Below are 13,189 nucleotides of genomic sequence, written 5' to 3' on the forward strand. Positions count from 1 at the left end.
AGTTAGAAAGATAACGAAATGGGAAGTGTACGAGACTGAATCTTGTTTATGTATTGTGTACTAATGTTATGAATGTATGTGGTGAGTGCAGGTCGTACGAATCACGGGCGGTTATCACGAGGAATAGAGATCGAAGACCGAGTCACAGGATAGATTGTACGGGAATAATTGAGTATTTACTTTAGTAAACAGGACTTATACTTTATTTTTGTAAAAGATACATATTAAAACGAACATTCAAGTAAGTCAAGACGTTTGTAATGAAGGAAATTTTATGGCACAAATTTCCGCTGCGACTTTTGGTCAAATACGTATTAGGGCCTTACAGTTGGTCTTCACGATCTTTATGCTGCTTGTTTGTTTCTGCTCCTTTTTTATTAAAAGCAGCAAGTGACTGGAAGCTGTATAAAGTGTTGGCGTATACATTTAGTCCGGTTAGATATTGTGGTCTTTCTTTAGAGTCCACCATTCATGTGCAAGCAGGGACGTCCCATGTGTAATATAAGTCCAACAACTGTTTGATATAGACCTGACAAAACAAGTCCATCCATTCTATTTTGGGTTGATATGGTATTTTAAATTTTAAGATAGGTTAAGATGGGCCAAACAAAATTAGTCACTAGGTTAGAATGGGTTATGAAGTCGTGGATAAAAAAAGAGTAGGCCAGGATGGGTATAAGATAAAATCACTAAACTAATTACTACTCGAAGATATCTCCCGTAGTACTCTCCAGTCGTTATTCGTTTAAAAATAATAAAAATTTTAAAAATAATAAAAAAATAAAAAAATTGTACAAAATAAAAAAAAATCCAAAAAAAAAAATTCTAAAAAATCATAAAAATTCTAAAAAATCCAAAAAAATTAAAAAATCATAAAAAATAAAAAATAAATCATAAAAATTCCAAAAAATTCTAAAAAATCCTAAAAAATAATAAAAAATAAAAAATAAATCATAAAAATTCCAAAAAATTCTAAAAAATCAAAAAATCCTAAAAAATAAAAAAAATCTAAAAAATAAAAATTCTAAAAAATAAAAAAAGTCTAAAAGAAATTCTAAAAAATCTAAAAAATAAAAAAATTCTAAAAAATCATATAAATTCTAAAAAATCCAAAAAAGTCTAAAAAATCCAAAAAATTATAAAAAAATAAAAAAATCATAAAAAATGAAATTAATCAAAATAATTCTAGAAAATCATATAAATTCTAAAAAATCCAAAAAAGCCTAAAAAAATAAAAAAAAATACAAAAAACCAAAAATATCTAAAAAAATCAAGAAAAATCCTTAAAAAAATCAAAAAAGTTATAAAAAATCATAAAAATTCTAAAAAATCTAAAAACTCATACAAAATCAAACAAATTCTAAAAAATAAAAAAATATTAAAAAATCAAAAAACTTCTAAAAACCAAAAAAATCAAAAATTTCAAAAAAACCATAAACATCCTAAAAATAAAAAAAATTCTAAAAATCATAAAAATTCTAAAGAATAAAAAAATCATAAAAATTCAAAAAAATCCAAAAAATTCTAAAAAAAACTAAAAAATATAAAAATCAAAAAAATTCTAAAAAATAAAAAGTTTGATTTTTTTGAATTTTTTTTATTTTTTAGATTTTTTAGAATTTTTATGATTCTTTAGAGTTTTTTTATTTTTTAGAATTTTTTGATTTTTTATGATTTTTACAATATTTTTTGATTTTTTTTTGGATTTTTTAGATTTTTTTGGATTTTTTAGAATTTTTATGTTTTTTAGAATTTTTTTGATTTTTTAGAAATTTTTGGATTTTTTACATTTTTTTAATTTTAGAATTTTTTGGATTTTTCGAATCTTTTTATTTTTTTATATTTTAGAATTTTTATAATTTTTGATTTTTTTTGAATTTTTTGATTTTTTTAATTTTTTAATTTTTTAGATTTTTTTAATTTTTTTATTTTTTAGTTTTTTTTTTGATTTTTTAGAGTTTTTTGGATTTTTTAGAGTTTTTTGGATTTTTATAATTTATGATTTTTTATATTTTTTTTTTTGATTTTTTTGACCTATACCTATCCTAACCCAAACCCATCTTGACTCATTACCCAAACCCATCCAACTTGCCCACTTTGCCACCACTATTTTGATATAATGCCAAGCTGATAGTGGGTTCACGTGTTTCTTGAACCTAACATGACATTAAAACACACCCACTGCTCTTGATTTTAAACTAGCGTCCACTACGAAACTCGAACCCTCAACATTAGGGGATGGGTACACTATTTAAGTCACCATGATACCACTAGGCTAAAAACCCTTTGATGGGTCGGTCTACATTGCTTGATCATATTCTTTTTTGTTTAATGACTCAGGGCCTCTTTCACAACCTTGTGCTGAGCCATTAAGATGTCTGATCAATTAAGATGTAGCATCTGAATCAGTCAACATGTTTCTAAAACTTACCTATTAAAAGGTTACATGAACCATTAAGAGGTGTCTTTGTAAGTGAACCAAACACACTCTACTCGCTCAGTTCGTTAGCAATTTTAAGCAAGTGAAATTTGCAGTTAGATTAGTGTACTAGTGTACTTTTTAAATTTGTTTCTTTGGTTTCTTCCTATGAGAATGTGTGAAAAAGTCCAAGCAGAGTAGGTTTGTTAACATGTTAACATAGTCAAATTTGTTTTTTAACAAAATATATTATACCATGTGTATTTGTTCTTTATTTTGTAGTGGCCTATAATGTGAAAATGGCAATAGGATGTATGGTGATTAATTTGATATGTTGGTTTGACCACATTTTGAAAACAAAATTGCTAATGTTGTTCTTTGTGATCATTTTGAGATGGGTATCAATATTTGCAGGGAATAAATGTTGACTTGAGTCAGATGTCACTTTTTTTTTTATAACGGCGAACATCTCCCCACCCCCCCCCCCCCCCCTAAAATCCACCTAATGTCTACTTTGTGGGACTCAAAACGCACCACTGATAAATACCTGGTGCCACTAGCCAAAAGACTATTGTTAACAGATGTCACTTATGACTTGGGTTGATAGTATCATCATAGACTGATATATTTGAACGAATTATGTTATGTTTGACTTGCTAAATCTGTTTGGAATGTGATGAGCAAGAAGAAATGACTTCATTTACAAACATCTTAATATTGTTGTCCGATGAACCACCGTCTGCCAACACCTCACGCGCCACTGTTTTCAGCTGCAAAGCATTCTTCCTGAACTCTTCTGATCTCGGCCCACTCATAACCTCCTCCACGCATCTTCCCACTTCCTCCCCACTAATAACACCTTCTGAATTCATCTTCAGCTTCACACCAACACCCCAAACATCCATCACAAGCTTTGCGTTTGTGGGCTGATCAGTCCACTGCGGACACCCAATAACGGGTACACCAGCAGCAATGCTCTCCAACAACGAGTTCCAGCCACAGTGACTCAAAAAACACCCGACTGACGGATGGGACAACACTTTCGTTTGTGGGCTCCAACTCACGACCAATCCTTGTTCTTTAATCTCTTCCAAAAACCCAAATTCTAGATTTTCTAGTGACCTTATCACCCAGAGAAACGGCCGGTTTATACTTTTCAGACCCGCAGCTATACTCTCTATTTCTTTTACAGACACTGACAGTACAGTCCCGAATGATATATAAACAACCGAAGCGGGTTTTTGCTGATTTAGCCACTCTATACAATCACTCTCACTGTTAGCTTTGTAAATATCATAACCATCATGATCATTATAATCTTCCTTACCCAAAAGCGTCGCTGGAACTAATGGTCCCACGGGCCAAAAGGGGCAGCCAGCTTCATTCAGCGACGCGATGACATCTTTCTCGAGCTCTAGGAACGAATTCCCCAGCACCCACTTCACCTTGTGTAAGCTATGAAACACTGTGTTTAGTATACCATCAATGCTATGAACCGTATTCGATGGAAGAACAAACGAAGGCAACTCATCCGCGCTAAAAACAGGCAACCCGGGCAGCTTCACGCTCATATTCGTGTTACTTTCGGAAGAGAACTCATCGAGCTGATTGTAATAACGACGGTATATCTGGTACAGGGCGCATGCTTGGATCCATAGCATGGCGTTTGGTACATCAACCTTTTAAAGCATTAATAATAACTATCTTAATATTCAAACTAGAAATAGGATTATAATTAATAAACAAACTTACAATAAATTATAAAATAAATAATATTAAATGTAACGGAAGATAAATTAACTCGGCTAAGGGGCTAACATGTCCCCTCAACTCTCAAACTAGACGTTTGGAGCAACGTGTAACTTGAAATGATTTGTAGTAAACATTACTAGAAGGGTGTCCTATTGGCACACCCAAATGCCTATTTGCACACCAAAAAGGGTTTTTTTGTCCTATATGCACACCCTGCAGTGTCGAGCTGTGGCCAAAGCGTGGCGTTTTGGTCCGATCAACCAGACAAAAGACTGACGGGTGTCTGACGGGTCTGTTGACCGGACCAAAACACCGAGCTTTGATCGCGTTTTGGTTCTGTCAACCAGACAAAAGACTGACCGGGTGTCTGGTTGACAGGACCAAAACGCGGCCAAAGCCGGCGTTTTGGTCCGGTCAAAAGACCCGTCAGACACCCGTCAGTCTTTGTCTGGTTAACCGGACCAAAACACCGCGCTTTGGCCACAGCTCGACACTGCAGGGTGTGCATATAGGACAAAAAAACACTTTTTGCATTGACTATCTATACACCAAGTGTGCAAATAGTCTCCCCTTACTAGAAAAGATCCCATTTTCCTACAAATTTTCCACGAATTTCCAAAAAGAAAATTATTATTATTTTTTTTTGTCGGAAACAGTGGTTTCCTATGGATTTCCAACAAAAATTGGCGTAGGAAATCCAGCATTTTTCTAGTAGTGAAAACTATAATAGATAATAAACTAACTTGGTTAACAAACCTCTTTCGCGACGTCAGCCACCCACGGCAAAAAAGGTGAGGTAATGATGCATGCAAATTTTCTTCGATGGGATCGGATAAAGGCCAAGAGGTTAGCGGGTGCAAACTTGCCTACCGAGTCCATGTAATAGTCCATATCAACCTCTCGACTGTAGTCCATAGTTACACCATCAGAGAAGAACTCTATGTGGACACTGCCGATGGAGTTCAGGGCCGAGGAACTGTTTGTCGGGGCATTGGTGAGGATAGCGAGAGTGACATGGAGACCTTTAGAAACAAGGCGCTTGCCCAGTTGTAGTAAAGGGTTTATATGGCCTTGAGCTTGAAGAGTAACTACAAGAACATTTGTTTGTTGATTTTGTTCACAGAAAGAATCCATTTTTGAGGTGGAGTTTAGTTAGAATTGGGTGATCATGATGTGTATCATCTAATTTATACGTTAAAGTTTTTTTTTTAATATTTGAAGTTCATTGTAATTAACATTGTGCTGACGACAATATCAATGATCCATGTTAAAAAGTATAATAAACGTGAATCATGATCATCAAGTATAATAAACTTGACAGATAAATAATGATAGTCAGAAAAAATATTTATTAAATTTGGGTCAGCGAGTGATTTTTTTTTTGTTGTTGCGTGTATCAAAGGAAATACATATATATACAAATTGAGCCGGCACATATATATGTATGAAAGGGGACGGTTACAATTAAAATATTGGACTAATTTGATTATTGGATTAACCGCTAAGATTGAGATTTTATCGAAGAGTATACGTCGGATAAATCGAAAACATTTGGATGGATATTCGGGTATAAGTTTACTTGTGTATGGAACGGGTATAATATTAGATGACACCATACTCGATTACCTAAACATTAAACAAATATATTTTTTTATCATCTGAATCACACACTTCAGTGTTTTATTTTCATTCATCCTTGAATAACAAAATAATTTACTAGTTCAATAATCTTTGTTGGTATCATTACCACAGGTTTCCCGGTTCCAAGATTTCGGAGTAGACACATGATAACAAGCGAAGATTTCGGAGTAGACACATGATAACAAGCGACTACGTAATCACTACATATCTCGCACCAATACATGATCGAATCGTAAAACAGAAATCAGATAAACTAACCGTAACAAGAACTTGAACAAACTGAACTTGAATTAATAGAAATTCTGCATATACAGACTGAAAGCGGGAACCATGTATTTATAAGATGTGAACCGGTGTGTCTTCAATGGTCGTGACTTTTGCTGCAGAGGGTATGTCGATTCCTGATAACTGTATATGCAGTTATTTGCATACTCACACCCTATGAAGCACGGGGACGGCTAGGACCATTGAGTACCCGTCTCGGGGACGGTTAGGGGACGGGGACGGCATGGGGACGTCCCCCAAACGTTTTCGGGAAATTGGGGATGGCAGCGAGACGTTTCTGGGATTGTGGGGACGGCAGTTCGACGTTTCGGGGACGTATCCTATTTTATTTAGAGTTTAAACTTTCACCAAACTTTGAAGTTCAGATGTGTTATGGACCTGCAATGTAAACTTGAACCAGATTTCCGCTTTGACAGACCGGTGACGTATTTTCGAACGACGATTGAATTATCATGTGATGGTTTGATTGTGCTATGTTAAAATAAGTATGTTCAAAATTAGTAAGTTGAAAGTGCTTTGGGTGAATGCAAGTTTGTCTCTTGAATAGATATGTTAAAATGAGAAATGATGATTTATGATTTTGGACTTTGTGTCATATATTTTTTTTATATTTTGTTTCGTTGTACCTTTGCCGTACCCGTATCTAGGATTTTTATGTTTTGCCGTGCCCCGTACCCGTATCTTTCCCATACCCCAGTCCCGTACCCGTTTCCGTGCCACATAGCTCACACCGTTCCATCATAAAACATGTCCCAAACTTTACTGACCCAATTAATAAACCCTACTGGACTTCTAAAAAGCATTTGACCCAACATAAACACATGGCCTCAGGCCCAAATAACAAATAAAACATAAACAGTAAATTGTTTGACCCATTAAACTAATAGATAAACAAGTAAAAGCTGCTGCGTTTTTTTCTTTCTTCTTCAAACTCGGTTGCGCTTGATTATTGGACTTCAATCTTCAGTTTTTGTATTGAGCGCAAACTTGCTTAGCGTGTTCATGTAGTAATCTACATCAGCTTTTCGGTTGTAATCTGTAGGTAGACCGTCAGATAAGAACTCTATAGGGACACTGCCGATGGAGTTCTTGGTCGAGTTACTGATTTATAAAACAAATCATGAACACTTGTTTCAATTCTCTTTGATACTGAACATACCCTGCAGCATGCTTCTTTTATCTATAAATTTTTAAAAATGTTGTGCAAAATTAACCCATCGCAGAGCGGGATTTAGGGGTGCTGTTTGGGTTGGGTAATTGGGTTCCAGGTTCTTTAAGTTTGAATAGATTTAGGTGGTGTTTGTTTTTTTTCAAAAAGAGCTTCCTGCCTCTTCTGTCTGCACCGTGCAGACGCGGGAAGATGTTTAACCTCAAAAGAGTGTTTGTTTTTTTTTTTTTTTGAGAAGTGCTTCTTGTCTCTCCCCAGCCTCTTCATGAGGAAGTGATAAAACCAAAGCTTCTCCAAGAAGAGCTTTACCTCTTCTTGGCACCACCTCCACCTCCACCCATGCTCCGCCCCTGCTCCGCCACCACCACCACTGCTCTGCCACCATCATCATCATCACCACCCCTGCTCCGCCACCACCACCTCCACTCCGCCACCACCTCCGCTGCTCCGCCACCACCACCAATGCTCCGCCATCATCATCATCATCACCACCTCCGCTGCTCCAGCCTCCACTCCGCCATCACCTCTGCTCCACCTCCACTCCGCCACCACCTCCGACATCATCATCAACATCACAAACAAAACCCCCACATCAAAACCCCCAAAACGAAAACCCTAAAATCGAAAACCCTAAATCGATCGGAAACTAACACCCCAAATCGATCAAAGTTCAGCGAGTCCGGTCGACCTCATGTTCAGCGACTCCGGCCAGGTGTGAAGGCGGAGGTGGTGACGGTCGTTTTGTTCGATTCGTTGCAGGCTCAGCAGGCCTACTCCAACAACCAGAAATCCCGAAATGGAAATGGGAGCAAATTTCCATGGATTTTGTTACAGGGCTACCTAGGTCTCAACGCGGAAATGACACCATTTGGGTAATAGTAGATCGATTGACCAAGTCCGCACACTTTTTGGCTATTAAGGAAACAGACAAGTTTTCTACCTTGGCGGAGATTTACTTAAAGGAAGTAGTTTCGAGGCACGGGGTGCCAACCTCAATTATTTCCGACCGAGACGCTCGTTTTACTTCGGAATTGTGGCAAGCTATGCACAAATCCTTTGGCTCACGTTTGGACATGAGCACCGCTTATCACCCGCAAACGGATGGGCAGTCTGAACGCACCATCCAAACCCTAGAAGACATGCTTAGAGCGTGTGTGATCGATTTTGGCAAGAATTGGGAGAAGCATCTACCGCTAGTGGAATTCTCCTACAACAACAGCTACCACACTAGTATTCAGGCAGCACCTTTCGAGGCATTGTACGGTCGTAAATGCCGGTCACCTCTCTGCTGGGCGGAAGTCAGTGATAGTCAAATCACGGGCCCAGAGATGGTGGTAGATACAACGGAAAAGATTGCCCAGATCAGAAACGCATGGCGGCAGCTCGTGACCGTCAGAAGAGTTACGCTGATAAGCGTAGGAAACCATTAGAATTCCAGGTCGGTGACCGGGTTCTACTTAAAGTCTCACCCTGGAAGGGTGTGGTTCGCTTTGGTAAACGGGGCAAGCTTAATCCGCGATATATCGGACCATTCGAAATTACCGAGAAAATTGGTAAGGTTGCTTATAGATTGAACCTGCCTGAGGAACTGAGTGCGGTACACAACGTTTTTCACGTATCCAATCTGAAGAAGTGTCTATCAGATGAAACGCTCGTAATTCCTTTCAAGGAACTAACTATTGATGAACAGCTACACTTTACTGAGGAACCGATTGAGATCACGGATCGAGAGATCAAAATCCTCAAACGTAGCCAGATACCTCTTGTACGAGTCCGTTGGAACTCGCGACGTGGCCCAGAGTTTACCTGGGAGCGGGAAGACCAGATGAGGCACAAGTATCCCCAGTTGTTCCCAAACGAAAACCCCAGCACTGAAGCTACAGCCGAATTTCGGGACGAAATTCCAAACTAACGGGGGGATGATGTGACACCCCGTTGAAACGTTCTCACATATACTAGCTTGACAGTGACTGCCTTAACTTTCGGGACGAAAGTTCTTAAAACTTGGGGATAATGTGACACTTCGGATTTTCCCGGGAAACCTTTTTGATGTAACTTTGCGTGTATATGTGTTATAAAATGAAAGTTGTGATTTCTTTTGTGCTATGTGCCGATAATGTGTTGTATGTATGTATGATATAAATATATATTAGAGTAGAAGTGAGTCGAGACCGCGAACCCGACTCGAGACCACCCGGTCTCGAGTGAATAGTGAACTGATGGGCCGTTGGGCCGCTTCCTTTAGCCTCACACGAAACCCACTCGGAAACCCATAAGGGTGCATGGCCCTTGAATGGGTTATAAAATCCCCACATAAGCCACACTTCCCTCATTTTGACACTCAAACATTCTCTCACACTCTCACACTCTCTACCTCTCACTAAAACCCTAAACCTTAACAAATCAAGATCACTTCCTCACCCTCTCATCTCTCTCGGATCCAACCGTAACATCAAGACTCCCGGATTTCTAGCTCGAGATCAACACTTGGAGCTTGGTTTATCAATTTCTTGTACTCCTACTTCTAACCGGTTAGTATATATATATTTTAGTTGTTTTGCTTGATTGGTTAAATGATGAATGAAAGATGAACCTTTGTGCTTAGAATGCTTGATGATGTTTTATTTTGTGGATCAAATATGTGAAATGTGGATAATCGGTTTACATGTTTTAATTTCGGGTATGTGCTAATGAGCTCATGATACCTTGTAGCTAAATGTGATTCAAACCATTGATTCTTGATGTTCATGATTCGGCTTGCATATGTGTAACACCATGATAACCGGATTAGTGTAAGAGTTGATTTTTGAGATATTAGGTGATGACTTGAAACCATTTGATGGGCATATTTCAATGTGATTGATTTGTTGTTCATGATTATGATTTGATTTATGCAAAAATCCGGAAATATGATGAACTAGTAGTTAACATGAATATGACTTGATGTTTATATGAAGAACAACTTGAAGATGCTATGAATATGTTATGAACATTTGAAATTGCCATGTTTGATCCATTTTGGTTAGTAATCAGACAAGGAAACATGTTGGTGCAATATGGTTGGATAGTACACAATCACACAAAAACACAATTTCATTGGCTAGTACAGTGGACAAGTTCTAGAAGGATTCAGGTGCACGTAACAAGTGGTTGCGAGTCGGAACCTTTGGTTGCGACTCGAGACCAAAACGTGATCCGTCGAGATCTCCCGGTTGCGACTCGCAAGCAGCACATGATGAACCGAAACCGAGGTTGCGAGTCGGAATCCCTGGTTGCGACTCGAAACCAAAGCGTGATGAACCGAGACCGAGGTTGCGAGTCGGAACCCTTGGTTGCGACTCGAAACCGTGCATTCTCGAGTCGAAACCGCCCTTGTCTCGACTGGGCTGCCTAAGTGTTATTGGGCCAAAAGCTTGTTGGACTATCTGTTGACTGGACTGCTTGTGTATCTGTTACTATTGTGAACATTAGAACAGGCCCAATAACCCAACTGTTGAATGTGTGCATTTTAAGGGTGTCTATACATGTTTGCTATACGTGATTACTTGTACCCCAACTTGACCTATATTTGGTAACCATGCTAGGACGTGGTGACCAACGTGATTGACCGGGTATTTGATCTACCGAGCAACCCAAGGTGAGTTCACAACCTAAAGCATGCGTTCCCGGTGGTTTGGGAAACGGAACTACAAACAACACTATCCCCCTATGAGGGATACAACTTACTTTTCTTCCCTTGTTATTGGGAACCTTTAGTTAATTACTGTTTATACGGATTGCAACTAACGGCACTAAACGAAACTCTATCACTCAAGTCCCTACTACATAATACCGATTAGTCGCCGGGGCCAGGCGAACGGGTTATTAGTTGATAGCGCTATTTAGGTTTTACCAACCTCACACCGTGCCATGGTATGGGATCGGTCGTGAACTAATGTACTCAGGCATCCGTCAATGATGATAGAACATTGACATCGGGGCATCCTGCGGAAACGCAAACGGTTACCTAGTGTTCGGTATTGGAAAAACAGTTTAGTCGCTAACTTTTGGGGTAGCTCCCCATGGCATGTATAAACGGATAAATTAACCGGTGAAACAAGTTTTTGGTAATTAAAACTGGACAACTAGTGAACTCACTCAGCATTATTGTTGACACCTTACTGCATGCTTTGCAGGTAACCAGTGACTGAGGAGCTGCTGCTTGGGAATGTGTAGTGTTCGTCGAAACCCGTGTGTTGGGTTTTATTTATCTTGAACCATGAACTATCTTTTAAAACTATTTGGTTTATGCTTCCGCTGTTTTGTTTAAACTTACTATTAAACTTAAACTAAGATGTTGCTAACTACTTTAGATAGCAATTACTTTACTATTAACCAATGCTTAGTATAATTGGTGGCTGGATCCTGGTCAGTCACGCCCTCAAGCGGATGTTACTCCGCAGGTGGAAATTGGGGGTGTGACACAACATCCAAACAAAGATTCTAATTCTTGATGGAACCAAGGTCACCTATACATCATGGGTGAAGCTTTTAAACTTCACACCATGACGTATAAGGTTCTTGACCACATCGACGATACACCAGCCCCTGACTCTGCAGATCTGCAATATCAGTCTTGGAAAGAATTGGACGCGTTGGTTTCTCAATGGATCTATAGCACAATCTCGGACGACCTCCTCACGCGTGTTCTTGACACCGATGCTACGGCTCGCACCACTTGGTTAAAGTTAGAAAAAATATTCCTCAGTAACAAGCAAGCTAAGGTCGTTGCCCTTGAATCACGGTTTGTTAACCTCACTCTTGAACAGTGCAACTCTGTCGATGATTACTGTCAGCAATTAAAGAGCTTAGCCGATCAACTTCAAGATGTTGATCAGTCGGTTACCGAGTCCCGGCTCGTACTCAAATTGGTCTGTGGCTTACCATCAGAATTTGACACTACAACAGCCTTGATTAATAATCAAAAGGCTGATTGGGATTTGGCTCGATCAATGCTTCATGATGAAGTTATACGTCAGGAAGCCCGTACTCGGAAGACATCTTCTGTATTGGCCGCACCTGCTGCTCCGAACTCAAACTCCTCCGCAGCAGCGACCACTCAACCGTCTGATACGTCTCAGCAACAAAGCTATCGCGGTCAATCATATCGTAGGCGAGGTGGCCGATCCCAATCCTACAGAGGCCGCGGTGGCCGTGGTCGCGGCCGCGGAAACCGACCACCTGGACCCAACAGTAACCACTGGGCCTTTCAACCAAACTCTTACCCGCAATGGGCCTGGTGGACAACACCACCATGTCCATACGGGACTCGGTCACAATAGAGGCCCAACGTTGCTGCGACACCACAGGCCCCTTCGGCCCACTTCACCGGGTACAGCCAGCCACAGCCCCCAATGGGCTACGACCAACTCAGCACGGGTTCGATGCTCTCAACCCATCTGATTTGAGTGCAGCCTACAACACGTCCCAGCTTGCCTACACCGACCCATCATCTTATTTTGACATATGAGCTGAGCGGACCGTCTCCAACAACAAAGGTATGATCATTCACCATGATTCTTTTCCTGTTTCTACAAAAATTTTAGTAGGTAATGGCAATGTTTTACCAATCGAGGGCTCGGGCACTGGTTTTCTCCCTATCCATAACCGCACCTATATCCTACCCAATATATTGTTTAGCCCTCAAATTACTAAAAACTTAATATCTGTTCAACGGTTCACACGTGATAATCATGTTTCAATTGAATTTGATCATTTTGGTTTTTCTTTGAAGGACCTCAAGACGGGCCGCCTCGTGTCACGCCACAACAGCACGGGAGATCTCTATCCTATCACCCCACCAACACTACCGCCTCAAGCTTGCTCCCTTTCAACAACATCTCTTCCCTGGCATGATAGACTTGGACATCCTGGATCTAAAGTCT

General features: G+C 39.4%; 2 protein-coding genes across 2 annotated transcripts; one reads left to right on the forward strand and one right to left on the reverse strand.

Annotated features, from left to right (window-relative positions):
* Nucleotides 1–3,044: 3,044 nt before the first annotated feature.
* LOC110919569 (UDP-glycosyltransferase 84B1-like) lies at nt 3,045–5,305 on the reverse strand. The gene is made up of 2 exons (XM_022163840.2): nt 4,928–5,305; nt 3,045–4,098 (listed from the first exon to the last, which is right to left on the reverse strand). Exons 1-2 carry the CDS (start codon nt 5,303–5,305, stop codon nt 3,076–3,078), a joined length of 1,401 nt encoding a protein of 466 aa, XP_022019532.2. The 3' UTR covers nt 3,045–3,075.
* Nucleotides 5,306–11,809: 6,504 nt separating this feature from the next.
* LOC110919570 lies at nt 11,810–12,586 on the forward strand. Its single transcript, XM_022163842.1, has one exon. The coding sequence runs from the start codon at nt 11,810–11,812 to the stop codon at nt 12,584–12,586; it is 777 nt and encodes a 258-aa protein (XP_022019534.1).
* Nucleotides 12,587–13,189: the final 603 nt, after the last annotated feature.

The sequence above is a fragment of the Helianthus annuus genome, chromosome 16, assembly GCF_002127325.2.
Source record: "Helianthus annuus cultivar XRQ/B chromosome 16, HanXRQr2.0-SUNRISE, whole genome shotgun sequence".
NCBI lineage: Eukaryota > Viridiplantae > Streptophyta > Magnoliopsida > Asterales > Asteraceae > Helianthus > Helianthus annuus.